Here is a 23984-nt window from a genome sequence, read left to right as displayed (position 1 = left end):
TTTTGACATGTAAAATATTGGCTTTGTCACTTATTCACCTTATCTCATATGGTGTCCACAGTGATAGTCCCCTGGAAACCGGGATCAACCCCACCCACCATGATCATTAACCACAGAGCAGCAGCCCTAGCCATAAAGGGCTGGACTGAATGGCTACAGGCTGCAGGAAGCACTGAGGGTCTCCACCCAAGAGGCCCCGTGTTCTCTAGCCCATTGGCTAGAGAATGTTCCCAAGGAGACTGTGTAGTCTCAGGTCTCTTCTCTGGATTGGATCTGACAAATTCATACGTGATATCATAGTACACTCTATATCATTTTCTAAAGGTTTTATTGTTCTTTTATACATTGAGGTATGCAGTATTTGAGAACTGATTTTTGTATAAACTGTAAGGCTGGAATCATAAACCCTTTTGTCTTTTTATTGAAAAGATTATTCTTACTCAACTTTTCTTTCAAGCTTCTTCTGGCCTCATCTATCAGAAATCAAATACATATGTCTATTCATGGAACTTTTAAAAATTTGTTTCAATGATCAATGTATAGCTGAATCATTATTAACACACTATCTTTATAACTTTGCAACTGGTTGTGACATCTCTTAAAGCAAGTTGCCTATCTTATTTTTCTTCTTTCAGAGAAGCACTACTCAATAACTGCAAAGATAGAATTGTTCTGTATATACATGGTCCAATATGATAGCCACTAGGCCTTTGAGTGACTAAGCATAGCACAGGCATGTGAGTTATTGATAAATTTAAAAGATAAAATAGAGGATACCAGCTAAATTTCAATTAGGTAGCTCAAGATTCCAATTTTAACCCTCCAATCTTACAAAAATGTTAAAATGCTGTTCAGAAACTCAAACACTTCCTCAGATCATCAGAAGTCCTCACAAGAGAGTCCCTAATGCCAATTTCACAGTTTTTTATTTTTAACTCTGTTCAGTGTTGGCCTTGTGATTCCTATCTTTTTAGTTCACTGATCTCTGAAAAAAAAATTTGAAATATTTCATACAGACTTTTTAAACAAGTGTTTGTTAATCACTGGCTGTGAAAATTTGCATTGACTTTTAATTTTTCTTGAGAGTAATTTGCAAAAGTCAGCTCTAAAAGTAAGAGGGACGGTTTTGTAATATGGCATTTTCTTAGAAAAGTTTACGCAGCAAAAGAGAGGGAGCTTGAAGCCTGCCATTTTTTCCCCACAACTTTTGCAGCCTCTTTGATATCCTTATTCCTCAAAGAGTAGATAATAGGGTTTAACATGGGGGTGACAACACTGTACAATACTGAAATCAGTCTGTCTTTCTCCAGTGAATACGCTGATATGGGTCGTACATATGTGAAGATGAAGCTGCCATAATAGAGAAGGACAATGATCAGGTGGGAAGCACAAGTAGAAAAGGCCTTTTGCCTCCCCTCAGAAGACCTGATCCTTAAAATGGTAGAAATAATATAAAGGTAGGAAAGTATGATACACAAAAAAGGAGTCCAACCAATGAAGACCCCAATGGATAGTAGGGCCAACTCATTGACAGAAGTGTCCCCGCAAGACAAGATCAGCAAAGGGGGAATGTCACAGAAGAAATAATGAATCTTGTTGTTGCCACAGAAGGGCAGGCGGAATGTCAGTACTGTGTGCACCACTGAGTTGAGGAAACCACCCATCCAACAGAAAACTGCTAACCGGCTATACAGGACTTTGTTCATAATAACCGAATACCTTAAGGGCTTACAGATAGCAATGTAGCGATCATATGCCATAGCTGCCAGAAGCAGGGACTCTGACCCAACAAAAAATATAAATGCAAAAAGTTGCAGCATGCAACCCAAATAAGAAATGCTTTTTCTCTCTGATAGTAGATGTACCATCATCTGGGGAACATTAGTGGTGGTGTAGCAGATGTCAAGAAAAGCTAAGTTTTCCAGAAAAAAATACATGGGAGTGTGCAGGCGTGGATCAGTCATGGTCACCAAAATTATGAAGGTATTTCCTCCCAAAGTACAGATATATGCTACCAGGAAAATAGTGAAAAGTAAAAATTTCAACTCATTTAAATTGGAGAATCCCAAGATGATAAACTCAAATAGAATCGTTTGGTTTTCTCCTTTCATAATACAGCTCTGGTTTTCTTTCTGAAATTGAGAACGAGGAAGCGTAGATTTCTGTAGTCAGGTATTGCTCCAGAAACAGACTACGAAACTGGAAATAAAAGCTTCACAGGGGAAAAGATATTATTTATCAAGAAAATGTTAGATGGATCTGTAAAAATGCACAACCCCACAGCAAATAAACTGTGTGCATTAGCACCCAGCATAAACATTACCAGCCTTTCATCTGTTGGTCAAATCTTTTAAAATGAACGCTATAGGCAGTTTTGAATTTTCAAGTAAAACACATGCGCTAAAGGAAGAAAAGGCCCATCTACTCTGTCTTCCTGCGCTGCAGCAATTTGGAAACTCATTAAAGACAATTGTCAGTGGGTCAATCAACCATGCTGCCCTGATTGTAAAGCAGCTATACTCCAATAAAAATTAATTAAACAAAAAACTGCTGCCTTACACACTTTCGGAGACTGACATTTGTAGATTGAATGTAGAGTCAGTTGGTCGCACTTAGGGAATTAGGAGAGCAGAAAAAGACATAGTGGTACTACGGGTAGATAATATATTGGAGGGGGAGGGCAGTTCCATAAAATACAGAGGAAATTCACAATTAATCCTACCATATATATCTTACAGTTCAAGATGCTGGGACTTGGGTATTCAGCTAATAAAAATAAGTTCTGGCTGTTGAAATCCCTTCTTTAAAAAAAAGAGAACTCTTTATAAAGGGAGAATGAATTAATATTTTATTTGTCATTTACTGTACAAAGTTTATCCTGTACTTTATACCACTAGAAATCACTACAGCCAAGGTATATTAGAGCTAGCTATTACTGGTTCAAAAAAGCTGTTGTTAATGTCCAGAAATTTTGTAGGCAAGATATTAAACACAACCATTATTTAAAATGAAATTACATAAACTTCCAATTGAGTAAATTCCATTAAAAACAGGTAACTTACACAAGACATCACTCCCTAATCATTTTACATGTTCCTATTAACTTTGCTTTAGAGATTATTGCTTTTATTGTATTCGTATGACAGAGGTGTCATAAAATGGCTTGCTGCTGCTGCTGCTAAGTCGCTGCAGTCGTGTCCGACTCTGTGCGACCCCATAGACGGCAGCCCACCAGGCTCCCCGTCCCTGGGATTCTCCAGGCAAGAACACTGGAGTGGGTTGCCATTTCCTTCTCCAATGCATGAAAGTGAAAAGTGAAACTGAAGTCGCTCAGTCATGTCCGACTCTTAGCGATCCCATGGTCTAGAGCCTACTAGGCTCCTCCATCCATGGGATTTTCCAGGCAAGAGTACTGGAGTAGGGTGCCATTGCCTTCTCCAAAATGGCTTGCTACTGATCATTTATTCCCAAATTCATGTTCAGTGAATCATGTTGATAGCTTGCAACTAGTCACAATGGAAGTATTTATGCCAAGGAGCTGTAATTCTACAAATTATGAGACTGATTCATGGTTTTGTTGATTGTCTAGGCTTAAGAAAGTGGTGGAAATATGTTAATGATGTCTGCCTGCTGAGTCACTTCAGTTGTGTTTGACTCTTTGCGACTCCATGGATTATAGCCTGGCCAGGCTCCTCTGTCCAAGGGATTCTCCAGGCAAGAATACAGAGTGGGTTGCCATTCTCTTCTCCATGGGAACTTCCTGACCCAGGGAGTGGATCCGGATCTCCTGCGTGAAAGGCAGATTCTTTACTATCTGAGCCACTGGGGAAGCCCTGTTGGTGATGCAGTTTAAACTTAAAAGTGTGTCGTGTTGGTAGCCATTATATTGTAAATAACACAAAAAGTGAAGGAATGTTTCTTCCAGTATTCAAAAAGTTTGTACTTTTAGGAAAACTAATGTCACTGACAAATGAGAGAAATTCAGACATATAACTTCCTTGATTCAGTTCTGTCTTACTTATTAACATAGACAAACATATCAAACTCTAATGGAATTCATCAATGATGCAAGAGACTTTTTTGTTGAATTGACATTCACAGAATACTGTTGTTGATTTTTGCTAAATGCTTGAATCTATAGCCACACTATAGCTGAAATTCAACTACTATTTGATCAAGTTAGACTGTATTCAAGGACTTATTTACAGCTCTCAAGTCCATTCACTCTCACACACTCCTGGATAACCATTTCAAACCTCCAGCTATGCTTTTTCTCTTTATTTATTCTCAAATGCTGATCTTGCTTTCTTGTCTATGAGAAATTTGAAGCAATTGAAAAGAACTTCCAGACTCAGCATCACATGTGTCTGCTTCTATGTACAAGTCTGCTTTCCCATCTGTGTCTATATTATTAGAGAGTGATTGTCTGTGCTTTTTTAAAAATTCAGTTTTGATTGGAGGATAATTGCTTTACAATGCTGTGTTGCTTTCTGCTGTAAAACAATGTGAATCAACCATAAGTACACATATATCTCCTCCTTTTGAGCTCCCCCCTACAACGCCCCATCTGTGTTTTTTTAATTTTTTTTAATATTGTAGTGGTTTTTGCCATACATTGACATGAATCAGCCATGGGTGTTCCCCATGTGTTCCCCATCCTGAACCCCCCTCCCACCTCCCAAAAGCACAAGCCAACCCTCTCCCTTGTTCTTTTGATGATACCCCCTCAACTTAATCAAGTGTGCACTCCAGCAATGCTACTCTCTCCTCCATAATTCTTTTTTCTTTCTCTGATGTTCCTTCAGCAAAGGAACAGGCTATTATTTCTCCTAACATAAAAACTTTGTTGTCTTCCTTTTTCACAATTTTTCTTTACCATCCCATTTTTCTGATATTTATATCAAAACTTCTCAAAAACAATAACTAAACTGATGGTCTCCATTCCTATTCTTTGCCATCTCTCAAACTTACTTTCTTAGACCTTTATCTCAATATTCCCCCAATTCCTAGTTGTTGGATCAATTATGAAATGTTTATACACAGAATCTTACTGCTTATTTTCACTTCTCTAGCTACCGAGTCTTCACTATGTCTCAGTTAATAGTTACAATCTTATTCGCAATAGTTTAACGTTTCTAATCTTGCCCAGTGCAGCGCTTAGTCGCTTGGTCATGTCCAACTCTTTGTGACCCCATGCGCTGTAGCTCACCAGGCTCCTCTGTCCATGAGGATTCTCCAGGCAAGAAATCTGGAGTGGGTTGCCATACTCTCCTCCACGGGATCTTCCCCACCTAGGGATCGAACCCAGGTCTCCTGCATTGCAGGCAGATTCTTTACTGGCTGAGCCACCAGGGAAGCCCAATTATGTGTAAATCACCTTCTGTCATCATAACCCTCCAATCACCCTAGCTCAGATTGTAAATTCAATTTTTTTTTTTTTTTTTTGCTGCTTTGCCCAGTTTGTGGGAATCTTATTTCCCCCTCCAAGGAGAGAACTAGGGACCACCACAGTGAAAGCACTTAGTCATAACCACTGGACCACTAGGGAATTCCTTATAAAATCAGATTCTTTTAAAAATGCTACAAGCTCTGTAAAGTCTTTTTCTTTTCACTCTTCCAGTCTAATTTCCCCCCTTTCTCCCCTTTGTTCATTCAGTCAAGTCACACTGGCCTCTTTGCTATTCCCCTTTGCTCTTCTCCATGACTAGCTGTCTGACAAAAGTCTTAACTTTATTTAAATCTTACCTCAAATAACATTTTTTTAATGAAAACATTCTGATCATTCTATTGGTGCCCTTCTACACTCTCATGCGCCTTTCATTTCCCCATGACACATAGTACCTTCTGCAATCCCATATATAATTTATCTATTTATTCTGCTTATTGTGGATTGCCTATTCCCCTAGTTGGATATGGGCTATCCTAGTGACACATCAATAAAGAATTTCCTGCAATTCAGGAGACTCAGGTTTGATGCCTGGGTCTGGAAGCTCCTCTGGAAAAGGGAATGGCAACTCACTCCAATATTCTTGCCTGGAGAATTCCCATGGACAGAGGAGCCTAATAAGCTACAGTCCATAGGGTTGCAAAGAGTTGGACACAACTCAACGACTAGTAGGATATAAGTTTTACAAAATCAGTGTTTGACTGTTAATAATGCATTCCGAGCATCTAGAACAGTCCCTGGCACACAATACATATTTGTTCATTGTTACATCAGTCTTCCAAATCTCCTTTCATAAAGAATTAACTTAGTTAATTTCTCTTTGAAGAAGACTCATAGGGAAGTCTCTGTTTTTCCAAGACAACTTATGGTAGCCCCACTTACCCAGTTTGGTTTAATGTGATTTGCTGTCATAATGGTTCAAACAAGAGTTGTCAAGCAGGAAAATGTTACCCTAATAAAGAAGGATTAGCCTCTCCCTCATATTCTTATGTGAACAGGAATGAAATTGTCTCCTTCAGTGTTACCATCTCTGCCCACTATGTTTGGAACCACCGTAAGTGTGACAGGAAACTGCTGCTCTCTTCAAACTCACATGCCTAATACCAGGAACTCTCTTCTTTCCTCCCGTTTATATAATTTCTTTAGTAAAGCATACACAGTGTAATGAAAATCTAATTACTTTCCCCCAAATAGCTATGATGAAGACTTTGGGGACTTTGAATATCTTACTAGTAATTAGGGTATATTATAAAATTGTTTATGGGTTTCCCCAGGTGGCACTAGTGGTAAATAACCCACCTGCCAATACAGTGATAAGAGACAGGGCTCAGTCTCTGAGTTGGGAAGATCCTGGAGGAGGGCATGGCAACCCACTCCAGTATTCTTGTCTGGAGAATCCCATGGACAGAGGACCCTGCCAGGCTATGGTCCATAAGGTTGGAAAGAGTTGAACATGACTAAAGTGATTTAGCACACACACATAAAATTGTTCATAGTGGCAGAATTTAAAAGAACAATACTGCTATTATCATTTTGCACAAAATAATATTGCCATTATAAATTTTCCATAATGTTATGTCATTATTGCTCGATATAGTTGAAAGTTATTATGATTGCTGTGGATTTTATTGTTGTATTTAAAATGATGTTCAAGTGACTTTCATTATATAATTATGCAAATTTAAATAGCATGTAATCACAGAAACTTACATTTTTAACTACTATATTTTTATATTATTTGTCTCATTTGAGTCACATAACAACTTTTAAGATGGGTGTATATTGTAGGCAAAATTCCAAGATAAATCCTAACACACCTAACCTGTATATAATCTCCCTTTGAGTACAGGCAGAACATATGAACATAAGGTGATATTACTTCCACAATTATATTATATGGTAAAATATGTATATTTTGCAGATGTAATGATATCCTCAAGTTAATTAGCATTAAAATAGGGAGATTTTCCAGGTGGGTCTGACATATTCATGTGGGCCCTTTAAATCTGAGTTGAAAAGGTCAAAGTTAAATTAGAAAAGGAATTTAAGTGTGAGAAGTTCTCCACTGTTGCTTAAACATGATTAGAAGTGTAGGCAGCCTCTAAAAATCAGCAGTAGCTCCAACTGACATTCAACAAGGAAATAAAAATCTCTTTTCTACAACTGTAAGGAATTTGGTCAACAACCTGAATGAGCTTGGATTCCACAAAGGAATGCAGGATTTCAGCTGTTTGATAAACTTAGAAGAAAACCCAGATATATCCCACTTGGAATTCTAACCTACAGAACTGACAACTGAGCTAATAAATGATTGTCATTTTAATAGAAATGACAACAGAAAATAGTACAGTGAAATTATTTCTATATGATAATTTTACAAATAATAAATAATACAGAAGGGTCAAGTAAAATTGCATCTTCTCATAGTACACCATTTCTCACTATTCCACATCTATTTCCTTATACCTAAAGTATCAAAATATATTTTTTAACAATATAAATCTTTATTCCCACATAAAAGCAATGGTTATGTCCTCTCCAACTCCCTGTTATTTTCCATCTGAGAAATTTCAGGCAAGTTCATTGTGAAAAAAATAATAGAGAAATAGAGGTAATTGTTCAACAGAGTAAAATCTTAAAAGATAGCATAACATTTAAAAGTTTTGCTTTTTATCTGCTTCTGTAAGATATCATCATAGTCACTGTAATCAGTTGACAGTATTAGGCATTTCACATTTTTGTTCTAGGTATTATGCATATATTTTTCTGCCCCACAAATATCAGCCAATTTTCTTAGTGAATAGATTCACAGAAATTCAGCCATGCAGATTATTCCAGATATCATCTAAATCTACAAGTAAAACATCCAGTGTTAATACGGTTAGATTAAGTCAGTGTTCCCTCCTTATCTTCTAAAAATCTTCCTAAAAGAAATGATAGAAGAATAAAACCAAGCTTTATTTTTAAAAAATTAAGAAAAGTCTGAAGCCCAGAACAGTAATATAGAAATAAATGCTTAGAAAACAATGGAGATAAAACAAGGGAGTAGGAAGATGTTAAGAAAGGAAGCCCACTGGTGCAAAGCTAAGAAAAAGCTGATGAATTTCCCTTTGTTAAGTAAGTTGCATAAGCTAAGACATTAATCAGTCAACAGTAGGAATTTTTCTTAACCTGATTTGGTTTCTAGGAGTAGTCAGCATGGACTCAAAGGATCAAAGGAGTAAGCCACATTTGACAGAATTATTTCAGGAAGGAAGTGATGATGTAGAGAGAAACTCTGTGTATTTGAAGGAAATTGTTGTTACAACTGTGAGCAGAACAGCTCTGCAACTGCAAATCTCAGTTGGTTTACAAAGAAAGAAATCACCTCACTTCAAAAACCAGATCCATACTGTCTTGATGACTGTGGCTTTGTAGTAGAGCCTGAAGTCAGGCAGGTTGATTCCTCCAGTTCCATTCTTCTTTCTCAAGATTGCTTTGGCTACTCGAGGTTTTTTGTGTCTCTACACAAATTGTGAAATTATTTGTTCTAGTTCTGTGAAAAATACCGTTGGTAGCTTGATAGGGATTGCATTGAATCTATAGATTGCTTTGGGTAGTATACTCATTTTCACAATATTGATTCTTCCAATCCATGAACACAGTATATTTCTCCATCTATGTGTGTCCTCTTTGATTTCTTTCATCAGTGTTTTATAGTTTTTCTATGTATAGATCTTTTGTTTCTATAGGTAGATATACTCCTAAGTATTTTATTCTTTTTGTTGCAATGGTGAATGGTATTGTTTCCTTAATTTCTCTTTCTGTTTTCTCATTGTTAGTGTATAGGAATGCAAGGGATTTCTGTGTGTTAATTTTATATCCTGCAACTTTACTATATTCATTGATTAGCTCTAGTAATTTTCTGGTAGAGTCTTTAGGGTTTTCTATGTAGAGGGCTATGTCATCTGCAAACAGTGAGAGTTTCATTTCTTCTTTTCCTATCTGGATTCCTTTTCCTTCTTTTTCTGCTCTGATTGCTGTGGCCAAAACTTCCAAAACTATGTTGAATAGTAGTGGTGAGAGTGGGCACCCTTGTCTTGTTCCTGAAAAGCCACAGTCATCAAGACAGTATGGTACTGGCACAAAGACAGAAATATAGATCAATGGAACAAAGCAGAAAGCCCAGAGATAAATCCACGTACCTATGGATACCTTATTTTGACAAAGGAGACGAGAATATACAATGGAGAAAAGACAGTCTCTTTAACAAGTGGTGCTGGGAAAACTGATCAACCACTTGTAAAAGAATGAAACTAGAACACTTTCTAACACCATACACAAAAATAAACTCAAAATGGATTAAAGATCTAAATGTAAGACCAGAAACTGCAAAACTCCTAGAGGAGGGAGGAGCCAAGATGGCAGAAGAATAGGACAGGGAGACCACTTTCTCCCCTACAAATTCATTGAAAGAATATTTGAATGCTGAGCAACTTCACAAAACAACTTCTGACCACTAGCAGAAGACATCAGGCACCCAGAAAAGCAGCCCATCGTCTACAAAAGGAGGTAGGACAAAATATAAAAGATAAAAAGAGAGACAGAAGAGCTAGGGACGGAGACCCATCCCAGGAAGGGAGTAGTAATAGAGAAAGTTTCCAAACACCAGGAAACCCTCTCACGGGCAGGTCTGGGGGAAGTTTTCGAATCTCGGAGGGCAACCTAACTGGGAGGAAAAATAAATAAAACCCACAGATTACATGCCTAAAAGCAACTCCCAGCAGAAAAGTACCCCAGATGCCAGCATCTGCCACCAGCAAGTGGGGGCGAAACGGAGAGGAGCAGGCGGCATTGCTTAGGGCAAGGACCGGGCCCAAATGCCCTGAGGGCAATCGGAGCGAGTTAACCTGAGATAGCAACCTAAACTGGGGGATAGCAAGAGAGAGAGAGAGAGAGAGAGAGAGAGAGAGAGAGAATTAACCGGCCCGAACACACTGCCAGCCATTCACAGAACAAAGGGACTGAGCAATTCCAGAGAAGAGCTAGCCGGCTGCAGACCGGCCCATCCCTGCTGGACGCAAGAGGCAGGGGGGAGGGGAAAGGGGCAAATTCAGCCCCAGAGACGGTACCCCATACCAAACTGCAAACAGGCCTCCAGTTTTTAACCAAAGACTTCCTGAGATTCTGGATGGTCGACATCTGCCGGGAGGGTCGCGGCTAGAAGCCAGCTCCCGAGAATAGACACAAGGCGCACGCACCCGACTGGTGTGCGTGGAAACTGAGGCTGGGACTGCGGAGGGAAGAAGGCTCACTGCACCCGGGGAGAGTGTGCCCGTCAAGCTCCTGGCTGTCTGAGCTGCTCCACGGGGAAGGCACAAAACACAGGCCCAACCGAGTCCGCACTTTTGTGGAATACCCAAAAACTGGACCCGCATGCAATGCAGAGTCCACTCCATGTAGAGCAGCCAGGAGCCTGAGCAGTGAGGATGGGGAAAGCACACACCCGTGAGCGGGGCAAACCCAGTGTGGCTGAAACACTGCGAGTGCTACCCATACACAGCAAAATCTATCTGCAGCCCACCTCCTTCCCGCAGCACGACTAAACCAGCGAACCTAAACAAGAGACCACCTCCACCCTCCTGTGTCAGGTCAGAAATTAGACACTGAAGTGGCCGGCAAACAGAAGCCAAATAAATAAAGGGAACCGCTTCAGAAGGGACCGGTGCAACAGATTAAAATCCCTGTAGACAACACCGATTACACCAGAAGGGGCCTATGGATATTGAGAAGTGTAAGCTGGAACGAGGAGCTATCTGAAACTGAACCGAACCCACACTGACCGCAACAGCTCAAGAGAAAATCCTAGATATATATATATATATATATTTTTTTTTTTAATGAAAAAAAATTTTTTCTTTTCTTTTTTTTTTGTTTTTTCTCTTTTATTTTCTTTTAAAATTCCCTATTACTCTCCCATTACTCCTTAACTTTCATTTTCATTTTCATATGTTTTTACTATTATTTTAATTAGGAAAAAAATTTTTTGTTTCTTGTTTTATTTTTTTCACATATTTTCTTTTAAAGTACTCTATTACTCCTCAATTTTCATTTTCATTTCACTATGACCTAGCCAAAAAAAAAAAAAAAAAAAAAGGAGAAACCATATTTTTAAACCAAACTTCATATATATTTCTAAAATTTTTTGTGTTTTTGTTTTTGTTTTTAATATTGTATTTTCAAGAGTTTAAACTCTACCCTAGATTTTTAATCTTTGTTTTTCAGTATTTGATATCAATTTTGGACATTTAAGAATCCAATATTCAGTTCCCATTTTTATTAAGGAGTGTGTTGATTACTCTCTCCCACTTTTGACTCTCCATTTTCTACCTCAGAACACTTCTATTTCCTCCCTTCCCCTTATCTTCCCAACCCAATTCTGTGAATCTCTGTGGGTGTCTGGGCTATGGAGAACACTTTGGGAACAGAGAACTGCATAGACCTGTCTCTCTCCTCTTGAGTTCCCCTTTTTCTCTTCCTGCTCATCACTATCTCCCTCCTCCCTCTCCTCTTCTTCATGTAACTCTGTGAACCTCTCTGGGTGTCCCTCATGGTAGAGAATCTTTTCACCATTAACCCAGAAGTTTTATTATCAGTGCTGTATAGTTGGAGAAGTCTTGAGACTACTAGAAGAGTAAAACTGAAATCCAGAGGCAGGAGACTTAAGCCCAAAACCTGAGAACACCAGAAAACTCCTGACTACATGGAATGTTAAGTAATAAGAGACCATCCAAATGCCTCCATACCTACACTGAAACCAACCACCACCCAAGAGTCAATAAATTCCAGAGCAAGACATATCACACAAATTATCCAACAATGCAGGAACATAGCCCTGAGCATCAACATACAGGCTACCCAAAGTCATACTTAACACATAGACCCATCTCAAAACTCATTACTGGACACTCCATTGCACTCCAGAGAGAAGAAATGCAGTTCCATGCACCAGAACACCGACGCAAGCTTCCCTAACCAGGAAATCTTGACAAGCCAATAGTCCAACCCCACCCACTGGGTGAAACCTCCACAATAAAAAGGAACCACAGACCACCAGAATACAGAAAGCCCACACCAAACACAGCAATCTAAACAAGATGAAAAGGCAGAGAAATATCCAACAGGTAAAGGAACATGAAAAATGCCCACCAAGTCAAACAAAAGAGGAGGAGATAGGGAATCTGCCTGAAAAAGAATTTAGAATAATGATAATAAAAATGATCCAAAATCTTGAAAACAAAATGGAGGTACAGATAAATAGCCTGGAGACAAAGATTGAGAAGATGCAAGAAATGTTTAACAAGGACCTAGAAGAAATAAAAAAGAGTCAATTAAAAATGAATAATGCAATAATTGAGATAAAAAACACTCTGGAGGGAACCAAGAGTAGAATAACAGAGACAGAAGATAGAATAAATGAGGTAGAAGATAAAATGGTGGAAATAAATGAAGCAGAGAGGAAAAAAGAAAAAAGAATCAAAAGAAATGAGGACAACCTCAGGGACCACTGGGACAATGTGAAATGCCCCAACATTTGAATCATAAGAGTCCCAGAAGAAGATAAAAAGAAAGGCCATGAGAAAATACTCGAGGAGGTACTAGCTGAAAATTTCCCTAAAATGGGGAAGGAAATAGCCACCCAAGTCCAAGAAACCCAGAGAGTCCCAAACAGGATAAACCCAAGGCAAAACACCCCAAAACACGTATTAATCAGATTAACAAAGATCAAACACAAAGAACAAATATTAAAAGCAGCATGGGAGAAACAACAAATAACACATGAAGGGATTCCCATAAAGATAACAGCTGATCTATCAATAGAAACCCTTCAGGCCAGAAGGGAATGGCAGGACATACTTCAGGTAATGAAAGAGAATAACCTACAATCCAGATTACTGTACCCAGCAAGGATCTCATTCAGATATGAAGGAGAATTCAAAAGCTTTACAGACAAGCAAAAGCTGAGAGAATTCAGCACCACCAAGCCAGCTCTTCAACAAATGCTAAAGGATCTTCTCTAGACAGGAAACACAGAAAGGTTGTATAAACGTGAACCCAAAACAACAAAGTAAAGGGTAACAGGACCATGCCTATCAATAATTACCTTAAATGTAAATGGGTTGAATGCCCCAACCAAAAGACAAAGACTGGCTGAATGGATACAAAAACAAGGCCCCTATATATGCTGCCTACAAGAGACCCACCTCAAAACAAGGGACACATACAGACTGAAAGTGAAGGGCTGGAAAAAATATATCATGCAAATGGAGACCAAAATAAAGCAGAGTGGCAATACTCATATCAGATAAAATAGACTTTCAAATAAAGGCTGTGAAAAGAGACAAAGAAGGACACTACATAATGATCAAAAGATCAATCCAAGAAGAAGATATAACAATTATAAATATATATGCACCCAACATAGGTCCACCACCATATGTAAGGCAAATGCTAACGAGTATGAAAGAGGAAATTAATAGTAACACAGTAATAGTGGGAGACTTTAATACCCCACTCACAACTATGGATAGATCAACTAGACAGAAAATTAACAAGGAAACACAAACTTTAAATGACACAATGGACCAGTTAGACCTCATTGATAACTATAGGACATTTCACCCCAAAACAATCAATTTCACCTTTTTCTCAAGTGCACACGGACCCTTCTCCAGAATAGATCACATCCTGGGCCATAAATCTAGCCTTGGTAAATTCAAAAAAATTGAAATCATTCCAGTCATCTTTTCTGACCACAGGGCAGTAAGATTAGATCTCAATTACAGAAAAGTAATTTTTAAAAATTCAAACATATGGAGGCTAAATAACACGCTTCTGAATAATCAACAAATCATAGAAGAAATCAAAAAAGAAGTCAAAATATTCATAGAAATGAATGAAAATGAAAGCAAAACAACCCCAAATCTATGGGACACTGTAAAAGCAGTGCTAAGGGGAAGGTTCATAGCATTACAGGCGCACATCAAGAAACAAGAAAAAAGTGAAATAAATAACCTAACTCTACACCTAAAGCAACTAGAGAAGGAAGAAATTAAGAACCGCCAGTTGGGCTGGGGGGATCCAGAGGAATCGGGTGGAGAGGGAGGTGGGATGGGAGACCGGGATGGGGAATTGGTGTAGCTCTATGGCTGATTCATATCAATGTATGACAAAACCCACTGAAAAATAAAGAAAATAAATTAAAAAAAAAAAAAAAAGAACCCCAGGGTTAGTAGAAGGAAAGAAATCTTAAAAATTATGACAGAAATAAATGCAAAAGAAACTAAAGAGACAATAGCAAAAATCAACAAAGCTAAAAGCTGGTTTTTTGAAAAAATAAACAAAATTGACAAACTGTTAGCAAGACTCATTAAGAAACAAAGAGAGAAGAACCAAATTAACAAAATTAGAAATGAAAATGGAGAGATCACAACAGAAAACACTGAAATACAAAGGATCATAAGAGACTACTACCAGCAGCTCAATGCCAATAAAATGGACAACTTGGAAGAAATGGACAAATTCTTAGAAAAGTATAACTCTCCAAAACTGAACCAGGAAGAAATAGAAGATCTTAACAGACCCATCACAGGCAAGGAAATCGGAACTGTAATCAAAAATCTTCCAGCAAACAAAAGCCCAGGACCAGATGGCTTCACAGCTGAATTCTACCAAAAATTTAGAGAAGAGCTAACACCTATCTTACTCAAACTCTTCCAGAAAATTGCAGATGAAAGTTAACTTCCAAACTCATTCTATGAGGCCACCATCACCCTAATTCCAAAACCAGACAAAGATGCCACAAAAAAAGAAAACTACAGGCCAATATCACTGATGAACATAGATGCAAAAATCCTTAACAAAATTCTAGCAAACAGAATCCAACAACATATTAAAAAAAAATCATACACCATGACCAAGTGGGCTTTATCCCAGGAATGCAAGGATTCTTTAATATCCACAAATCAATCAACATAATACACCACATTAACAAATTGAAAGATAAAAACCATATGATTATCTCAATAGATGCAGAGGAAGCCTTTGACAAAATTCAACACCCATTTATGATTAAAACTCTCCAGAAAGCAGGAATAGAAGGAACAAACCTCAACATAATAAAAGCTATATATGACAAACCCACAGCAAGCATCACCCTCAATGGTGAAAAATTGAAAGCATTTCCCCTGAAATCAGGAACAAGACAAGGGTGCCCACTCTCACCACTACTATTCAACATAGTTTTGGAAGTTTTGGCCACAGCAATCAGAGCAGAAAAAGAAGGAAAAGGAATCCAGATAGGAAAAGAAGAAATGAAACTCTCACTGTTTGCAGATGACATAGCCCTCTACATAGAAAACCCTAAAGACTCTACCAGAAAATTACTAGAGCTAATCAATGAATATAGTAAAGTTGCAGGATATAAAATTAACACACAGAAATCCCTTGCATTCCTATACACTAACAATGAGAAAACAGAAAGAGAAATTAAGGAAACAATACCATTCACCATTGCAACAAAAAGAATAAAATACTTAGGAGTATATCTACCTATAGAAACAAAAGACCTATACATAGAAAACTATAAAACACTGATGAAAGAAATCAAAGAGGACACACATAGATGGAGAAATATACTGTGTTCATGGATTGGAAGAATCAATATTGTGAAAATGAGTACACTACCCAAAGCAATCTATAGATTCAATGCAATCCCTATCAAGCTACCAACGGTATTTTTCACAGAACTAGAACAAATAATTTCACAATTTGTGTAGAGACACAAAAAACCTCGAGTAGCCAAAGCAATCTTGAGAAAGAAGAATGGAACTGGAGGAATCAACCTGCCTGACTTCAGGCTCTACTACAAAGCCACAGTCATCAAGACAGTATGGTACTGGCACAAAGACAGAAATATATATCAGTGGAACAAAGTAGAAAGCCCAGAGATAAATCCACGAACCTATGGAGACCTTATCTGCGACAAAGGAGGCAAGGATATACAATGGAAAAAACACAACCTCTTTAGCAAGTTGTGCTGGGAAAACTGGTCAACCACTTGTAGAAGAGTGAAACGAACACCATACACAAAAATAAACTCAAAATGGACTAAAGATCTAAATGTAACACCAGAGACTATAAAACTCCTAGAGGAGAACATAGGCAATACTCTCTCCGACATAAATCACAGCAGGATCCTCTATGACCCACCTCCCAGAATATTGTAAGTAAAAGCAAAACTAAACAAATGGGACCTAATTAAACTTAAAAGCTTTTGCACAACAAAGGAAACTATAAGCAAGGTGAAAAGACAGCCCTCAGATTGGGAGAAAATAATAGCAAACGAAGCAACAGACAAAGGATTAATCTCAAAAATATATAAGCAACTCCTGCAGCTCAATTCCAGAAAAATAAATGACTCAATTAAAAAAAATGGGTCAAAGAACTAAACAGACATTTCTCCAGAGAAGACATACTGATGGCTAACAAACACATGAAAAGATGCTCAACATCACTCATTATCAGAGAAATGCAAATCAAAACCACAATGAGGTACCATTACACACCAGTCAGGATGGCTGCTATCCAAAAGTCTGCAAGAAATAAATGTTGGAGAGGGTGTGGAGAAAAGGGAACCCTCTTACACTGCTGGTGTGAATGCAAACTAGTACAGCCACTATGGAGAACAGTGTGGAGATCCTTAAAAAACTGGAAATAGAACTGCCATATGACACAGCAATCCCACTCCTAGGCATACACACCGAGGAAACCAGAACTGAAAGAGACACGTGCACCCCAATGTTCATCTCAACACTGTTTATAATAGCCAGGACATGGAAGCAACCTAGATGCCCATCAGCAGATGAATGGATAAGAAAGCTATGGTACATATGCACAATGGAATATTACTCAGCCATTAAAAAGAATATATTTGAATCAGTTCTAATGAGATGGATGAAACTGGAGCCCATTATACAGAGTGAAGTAAGCCAGAAAAATAAACACCAATACAGTATACTAACACATATATATGGAATTTAGAAAGATGGCAACAATAACCCTATATGCAAGACAGCAAAAGAGACACAGATGTATAGAACAGACTTTTGGACTCTGTGGGAGAAGGCGAGAGTGGGATGATCTGAGACAACAGCATTGAAACATGTATATTATCAAGTGTGAAACAGATCGCCATTCCAGGTTGGATGCGTGAGACAAGTGCTCGGGGCTGGAGCACTGGGATGACCCAGAGGGATGGGATGGGGAGGGAGGTGAGGGGGGGGTCAGGATGGGGAACACATGTAAATCCATGGCTGATTCATGTCAATGTATGGCAAAAACCACTACAATATTTTAAAGTAATTAGCCTCCAACTAATAAAAATAAATGGGATAAAAAAAAAAAACAGATCCAAAAAGTTTCAACTAAATTTACATTTTTGGCAACAGTTTTACATAAACCTTCAAGAGGATAACTGAAAGTCAGACAACATATTTAAAATCCTTTTGAAGGAGTTAGAGACCTAACCAGGCAGTGAGGATTTGCAGGACTAAGATCTGGAAGAGGAGGGCAGTACAGAAAGTAGGGTCCAGCATTTATTTTTTTAACCATATTTTTCCTTGAGGTATAATAAATATTCTTGATTTATTGTATTTCGGTTTATTGCAATCCACAGATATTATGCTTTTTTTTTTTTTTTTTTAACAAATTGAAGATCTATGGCAGCCCAGCATTGAGTGAGCCCGTCAACACAATTTTCCAAACAGCATTTGCACACTTTGAATCTCCTGTCACATTTTGGTAATGCTCACAATATTGCAAACTTTTCCAGTGTTATTATATTCGTTATGGTTATCTGCAATCAGTGATCTTTGATGCTATTACCACAGCTCACTGAAGATTCAGATGATGGTGAGGATTTTTTAGCAATAAACTGTTTTTAATGAAGGTACATACTTTGTTTTTAGACATAATTCTATTGTACATTTAATAGATTGCACACTATGGTATGAACATATGCATTGGGGAAAAAAGTATTCATGTGACTTGCTTTAATACCACATCTGCTTTAGGGCTGGAAACAAACCGGCAGCATCTCTGAGGTATGCCTGTACTGGCATATTCTGAAAAGAAGTCGTAAGAAAATATTTGAGAAGATTTCATTTATCTTAACATTAATGATTATTTCAAAATCACTAGTATCTTGTGGACCACTACGCTTAGACTGTTATACCTTTCTGGTAATTTTATAAAGGATCAAATATAATACAGTTTCTCTTTTAGACAAATGCTCTCTATTCATCCTAGATTTTACCTCTAATTAACATTTAGAATGTTTTTTTCACCTGCCATTTTCTGCCACACTTGTATGTTTATATTCTTATCTGATTCTTTTTAGTTATGTATAAATTCCATAATGGTGAAGGTATTTTTTTTTATTATTGCTCTTCTTACCAGAAAAATTGAATAAAACTGCGGGAATTAGTGATGGACAGGGAGGCCTAGCATGCTACGATTCATGGTGTGGCAAAGAGTCAGACACAACTGAGGGACTGAATTGAACTGAACTGAGAGAGAATAAATTGTCACAAATGAAGTTGTCTTTGAAAGTAAAGCCTGCATACTAATCTCGATTAGTTTTTTAATATACTGTTCTATGCATAAAGAGGATTAGTAGGAAGGAAAACTCAATTCAAAACAATTTTATTATGCAAAAAGCAAATAAAAACCTTTATCACACCTTTGCTCTATTCATAGCCTAATTCTACACTATAGACATTTCTTGGTGTTAACATAAATAAGTAAAAATTAATGATCATCCTTGATGGCTCTCATCTCCCTACCATTTCTGAAATGAAAACAGAATTCAAAAAATATATCAAATTTATTAAATATGAGAAAATGAAAGTCATAAAAAGCACAGTTTTTATTTATTCCTGTGTGGCCAATGATTTTCTTTAGATAGACAGCTTCAGTTTCCTCCCAAACACTCTCTTCAAAGCCAACTTTACTTCCTTATTCCTAAGGGTGTATATCAGTGGATTCAGCAGTGAAGTGACAGTGGTGTGTATGACAGCCACATACCGTCCCTGTGATACAGATGTGGCAGAGGCAGGGGGGATATAGGTGAGCCCCACAGTTCCATAAAACAGAGATACAACCATGAAATGAGAGGCACATGTGGAAAGAGCCTTGTGGAGCCCACGGCAGGTCCGGTTCTTGAACAGAAGGAAGCTGATAATATACAAGTAGGAGAGGAAAGTGAGAAAGCATGCTGCCATAGCTAAGCTGCCAGTGACAATAAAAATGAGCCACTGATTGAGCCGAATGTCACCACAAGCTAACTCTAAGAGGGGCTTCACATCGCAGAAGAAATAGTTGAGTTTCAGAGAGTGGCAAAAGTTCAGACGTGCAGTCATGACAGAATGCATCAGAGCATAAAAGAAGCTGGTGACCCAGGCCACAGTTGCCAGGAGAATACACACCTTGAGGTTCATGATAACAGTGTAGCGAAGTGGGTAACAGATGGCCACAAATCGGTCAAAACCCATAATGGCCAGCAAGATGGACTCAGTGCAGCCCAAAAAGTGGAAGAAGTGTAGCTGAGTGATACAGCCCAGGAAAGATATGGCCTTGTGAGCAGACAGGAGGTTTGCCATTAGTATGGGCAATGTCACTGAAGAATAGCAGATATCCAGACAAGAAAGATTTCCCAGGAAAAAATACATAGGGGTGTAGAGCCTTGGCTCCGAGATGACAACCACTAATATGGACCCGTTTCCAAACAGATCGATCATGTATATAATCAGGAGGGTCATAAAGAGAACAGGCTGCAGCTCCTGAGTGGAGGTCAGTCCCAGCAGGAGAAACTCATTCACTGTAGTAGCGTTCTCCATCGCTCTGAGAAGGAGTGATAACAGTGGCATTAGTAAAGCTGCTCTAGTAGACTGTATGGGTTAAATGAAGCAAGTTAATCATCTGAAAGTATGTAAGGATGATATATGGTGAGTAAAATGGTTAGAAACACTAGAATTAAATTCACTTGCAACATAATTAAGGACAGAAATTTGGGATAAATTTTGAGTCAGTGTGATATATGTGATACATAGAACTAAGAGGCATATTTAGGATGCTGAGCTAAACCTATAAAGCAGCTCATAAAGAATAAAAGCAGATATTTCGTGAATACAGTAAAAGGACAAGACTCAGTTTTAGCCTCATTGTAGCATTAAAATTAGTGTATCTAAAAAGAGTCTTGTCAGATGTATTTGTAAAAATTTAAATATTTTTAAATGGACATAGTAGGCACATTTCTCATTTCTGATACAAGTAGAAACTTAGCAGTTGTCCTAAATATCCACTTAAAAAAATAAGAGTAGGTTCTCCACAACCTAAACCTTCATGAAACTAGGGAAAAAAAAATTGAAAACCCAAAAACTTCAAGTCATGTGTAGGCAGAGGGAATACAAATCAGCAGAACTGGTGTTAGCATCAGAAGAGGGCATCGCAGCAACAGGGCTATTTATGCAGGAAAATCCCAAAGTACTAAGAAGTTTTAGTAGCAAAAGAATACTGAAAGCATATGACCCAGCAATTCCACTCCTGGGCATACACACTGAGGAAACCAGAACTGAAAGGGACACATGTACCCTAATGTTCATTACAGCACTGTTTATAATAGACAGAACATGGAAGCAACCTAGATGCCCATCAACAGATGAATAGATAAGAAAACTATGGTATATATATACAGTGGAATATTACTCAGCCACTAAAAAGAATACATTTGAATCAGTTCTAATGAGATGGATGAAACTGGAGCCCATTATACAGAGTGAAGTAAGCCAGAAAGACAAACACCAGTACAGTATACTAACACATATATATGGAATTTAAAAGATGGTAATGATAACCCTACATGCAAGACAGCAAAAGAGACACAGATGTATAGACCAGACTTTTGGACTCTATGGGAGAAGGCGAGGGTGGGATGATCTGAGAGAATAGCATTGAAACATGTATATTATCAAGTGTGAAACAGATCGCCAGTCCAGGTGGGATGCATGAGACAAGTGCTCGGGGCTGGAGCACTGGGATGACCCAGAGGGATGGGATGGGGAGGGAGGTGAGGGGGCTTCAGAATGGGGAACACATATAAATCCATGGCTGATTCATGTCAATGTATGGCAAAAACCACTACAATATTGTAAAGTAATTAGCCTCCAACTAATAAAAATAAATGAAAAAAAAAAGAATACTGAAAACAGCAGAAAATTATCAGTCTCAGAAAGAGAATGGCTCATACTGAGTGAATTTCTCCAGAATACCAGAAAAAAAAAAAAAAAAACAAGTCAGTGTGCATGTAATGATGAAGAGAAAAGTATGTTACCACAAAGACAGTAAAAATGTTGCAACTGAAGAGAGGACCAATAAGCCAAGAATCTGGGGAAAATATCCTATCCCCCATGCCATATAAACCTCCTGATAACTTGCTCCCCAAATCCAACTTGTTCATATATAAACAATAAATAGATAAACTTCTGTATCCACACGAAAGTATGATAAGAAAAAAAAAAAAAAAACAGAAAAATAGAAAATCATGATTTCTTTTTTTTTTTTTTTTTTTTTTTGGGAGATGATTTTTTTTTTTTTTTTTTTTTTTTTTTGCGACTCCGTGGACTGTAGCCAACCAGGCTCCTCTGTCCATGGGATTCTCCAGGCAAGAATACTGGAGTGGGTTGCCATTTCCTTCTCCAGGGAAAATCATGATTTCTTAACAGAATTACATCACCTGAAAAAAATGTTTGTTGTGAAACAGAAAAATGGCAGATGGCAGCACAGCACTCCTAAGTGAAGCCACTAAAAATATAACATACTTTTTAGTAAGGAAAAAATATACAAATATTCAAAACAGAAACTCAAATTAAAATTCAATGATATACTATTTTGGCAAAGATTAAAATGTTTGCAACATTTTTCTTGAAGGTGGTGAAATACACACAGATGGGGGTGTCAATTGGTTTAATCTCTAACAGACATTTTAGTAATAATGGATGTGAGAGTTGGGCCATAAACAATGCTGAGCACCAAAGAACTGCTGCTTTTGAGTTATAGTGCTGGAGATGACTCTTGAAAGTCCCCTGGACAGCAAGATTAAACCAGTCGATCCTAAAGAAAATCAACCCTGGATTTCATTGGAAGGACTGATGCTAAAGCTGAAGGTCCAGTACTTTAGCCACCTGATGAGAAGAGCCAACTCAATGGAAAAGACTCTGATGCTGGGGAAGATTGAAGGCAAAAGGAGAAGCAGGTGACAGAGGATGAAATCATTTGACAGCATCACCAACTCAATGAACATGAATTTGAGCAAACTCCAGGAGATAGTGAAGGACAGAGAAACCTGGTGTGCTGCAGCCCATGGGGTCACTAACTCTTTAGTTAGACACAACTTAGTGACTAAACAACAACAAAATTACACAAAATATCACTCCCTATTCATTTTAGATGTTCCTATTATCTGCTTTTTAGAGTTTATCACTTTTATTGTATCTGTATGTTGGTCATGCCATAAAATGGCCTGCTCATTTATTCCCAAATTCATGTTCAGTGAACCACATTAACAGCTTGCAGTTGGTCATAGTGGAAGTATTTATGCCAAGGAATTGGTAAATTCTAAAAATTATAAGCATGGTTTATGGTTTTGTGATTGTCTAGGCTTAAGAAAGTGGTGGAAATGATGCAGATTAAACTTAAAAGTGTGTCATATTTGTCGCCTTTATATTGTGAATAACACAAAAATGGAGGAACATTTCTTCCGGTATTCAAAAAGTTTTGTACTTCAGGAAAACTAGTATCACTGACCAATGAGAGAAATCCAGGCATATAACTTCCTTGATTCACTTTTGTCTTAGTTATTAACATAAACATATCAAACCCTAATGGAATTCATCAATGATGCAAGAGATTTCTTTGTTGAATTGAAATGCACAGAATGCTAATACTGATTTTTGCTAAATACTTGCTGAAATTCAACTATATTTGAAATTCACACCATAGCTGAAATTCTACTTCTATTTGATCAAGTTACAATGTATTCAAGGACTTATTTACAACTGTCAAGTCTCACACACTCACACACTCCTGGATAACCATTTCAAACCTCCAGCCAACCTTCTTCTCCATATTGACTGTCCAACGCTGACCTTGCTTCCTTGTCTATAAGAAATTTGAAGCAATTGAAAAGAACTTCCAGACTCACTATCATTTATGTCTATATTATTAGAAAGTGATTCTACTTTCTTTTTAATTTATTTTTAACAGAGGGTAATTGCTTTGTAATGGTGTGTTAGTTTCTGTCATATAACAACATGAATCATACAGATATTCTCTTCCTCACGAGCCTTTCTCCCTGCCCAATCTGTGCTTTTTTAAAGCCAAAGCTCTTGCTTGTGTTTTCGATGATACCCATTTGCTTAATCAGGTGTGCACTCCCACAGTG

General features: G+C 37.9%; 2 protein-coding genes across 2 annotated transcripts; both read right to left on the bottom strand.

The window, feature by feature from the left end:
• Positions 1 to 1154: 1154 nt before the first annotated feature.
• On the bottom strand, positions 1155 to 2111 carry LOC136151212 (olfactory receptor 5V1-like). The gene has a single exon (XM_065912158.1). The coding sequence runs from the start codon at positions 2109 to 2111 to the stop codon at positions 1155 to 1157; it is 957 nt and encodes a 318-aa protein (XP_065768230.1).
• A 17332-nt stretch (positions 2112 to 19443) lies between these two features.
• Positions 19444 to 20382, bottom strand: LOC136151821 (olfactory receptor 12D3-like). Its single transcript, XM_065913245.1, has one exon. It carries the CDS (start codon positions 20380 to 20382, stop codon positions 19444 to 19446), a length of 939 nt encoding a protein of 312 aa, XP_065769317.1.
• Positions 20383 to 23984: the final 3602 nt, after the last annotated feature.

Source organism: Muntiacus reevesi, chromosome 20 (assembly GCF_963930625.1).
Source record: "Muntiacus reevesi chromosome 20, mMunRee1.1, whole genome shotgun sequence".
NCBI classification, from domain to species: Eukaryota; Metazoa; Chordata; class Mammalia; order Artiodactyla; family Cervidae; genus Muntiacus; species Muntiacus reevesi.
The sequence above is the reverse complement of the archived record's forward strand: the minus strand, read 5'-3'. Positions and strand labels throughout refer to the sequence as shown.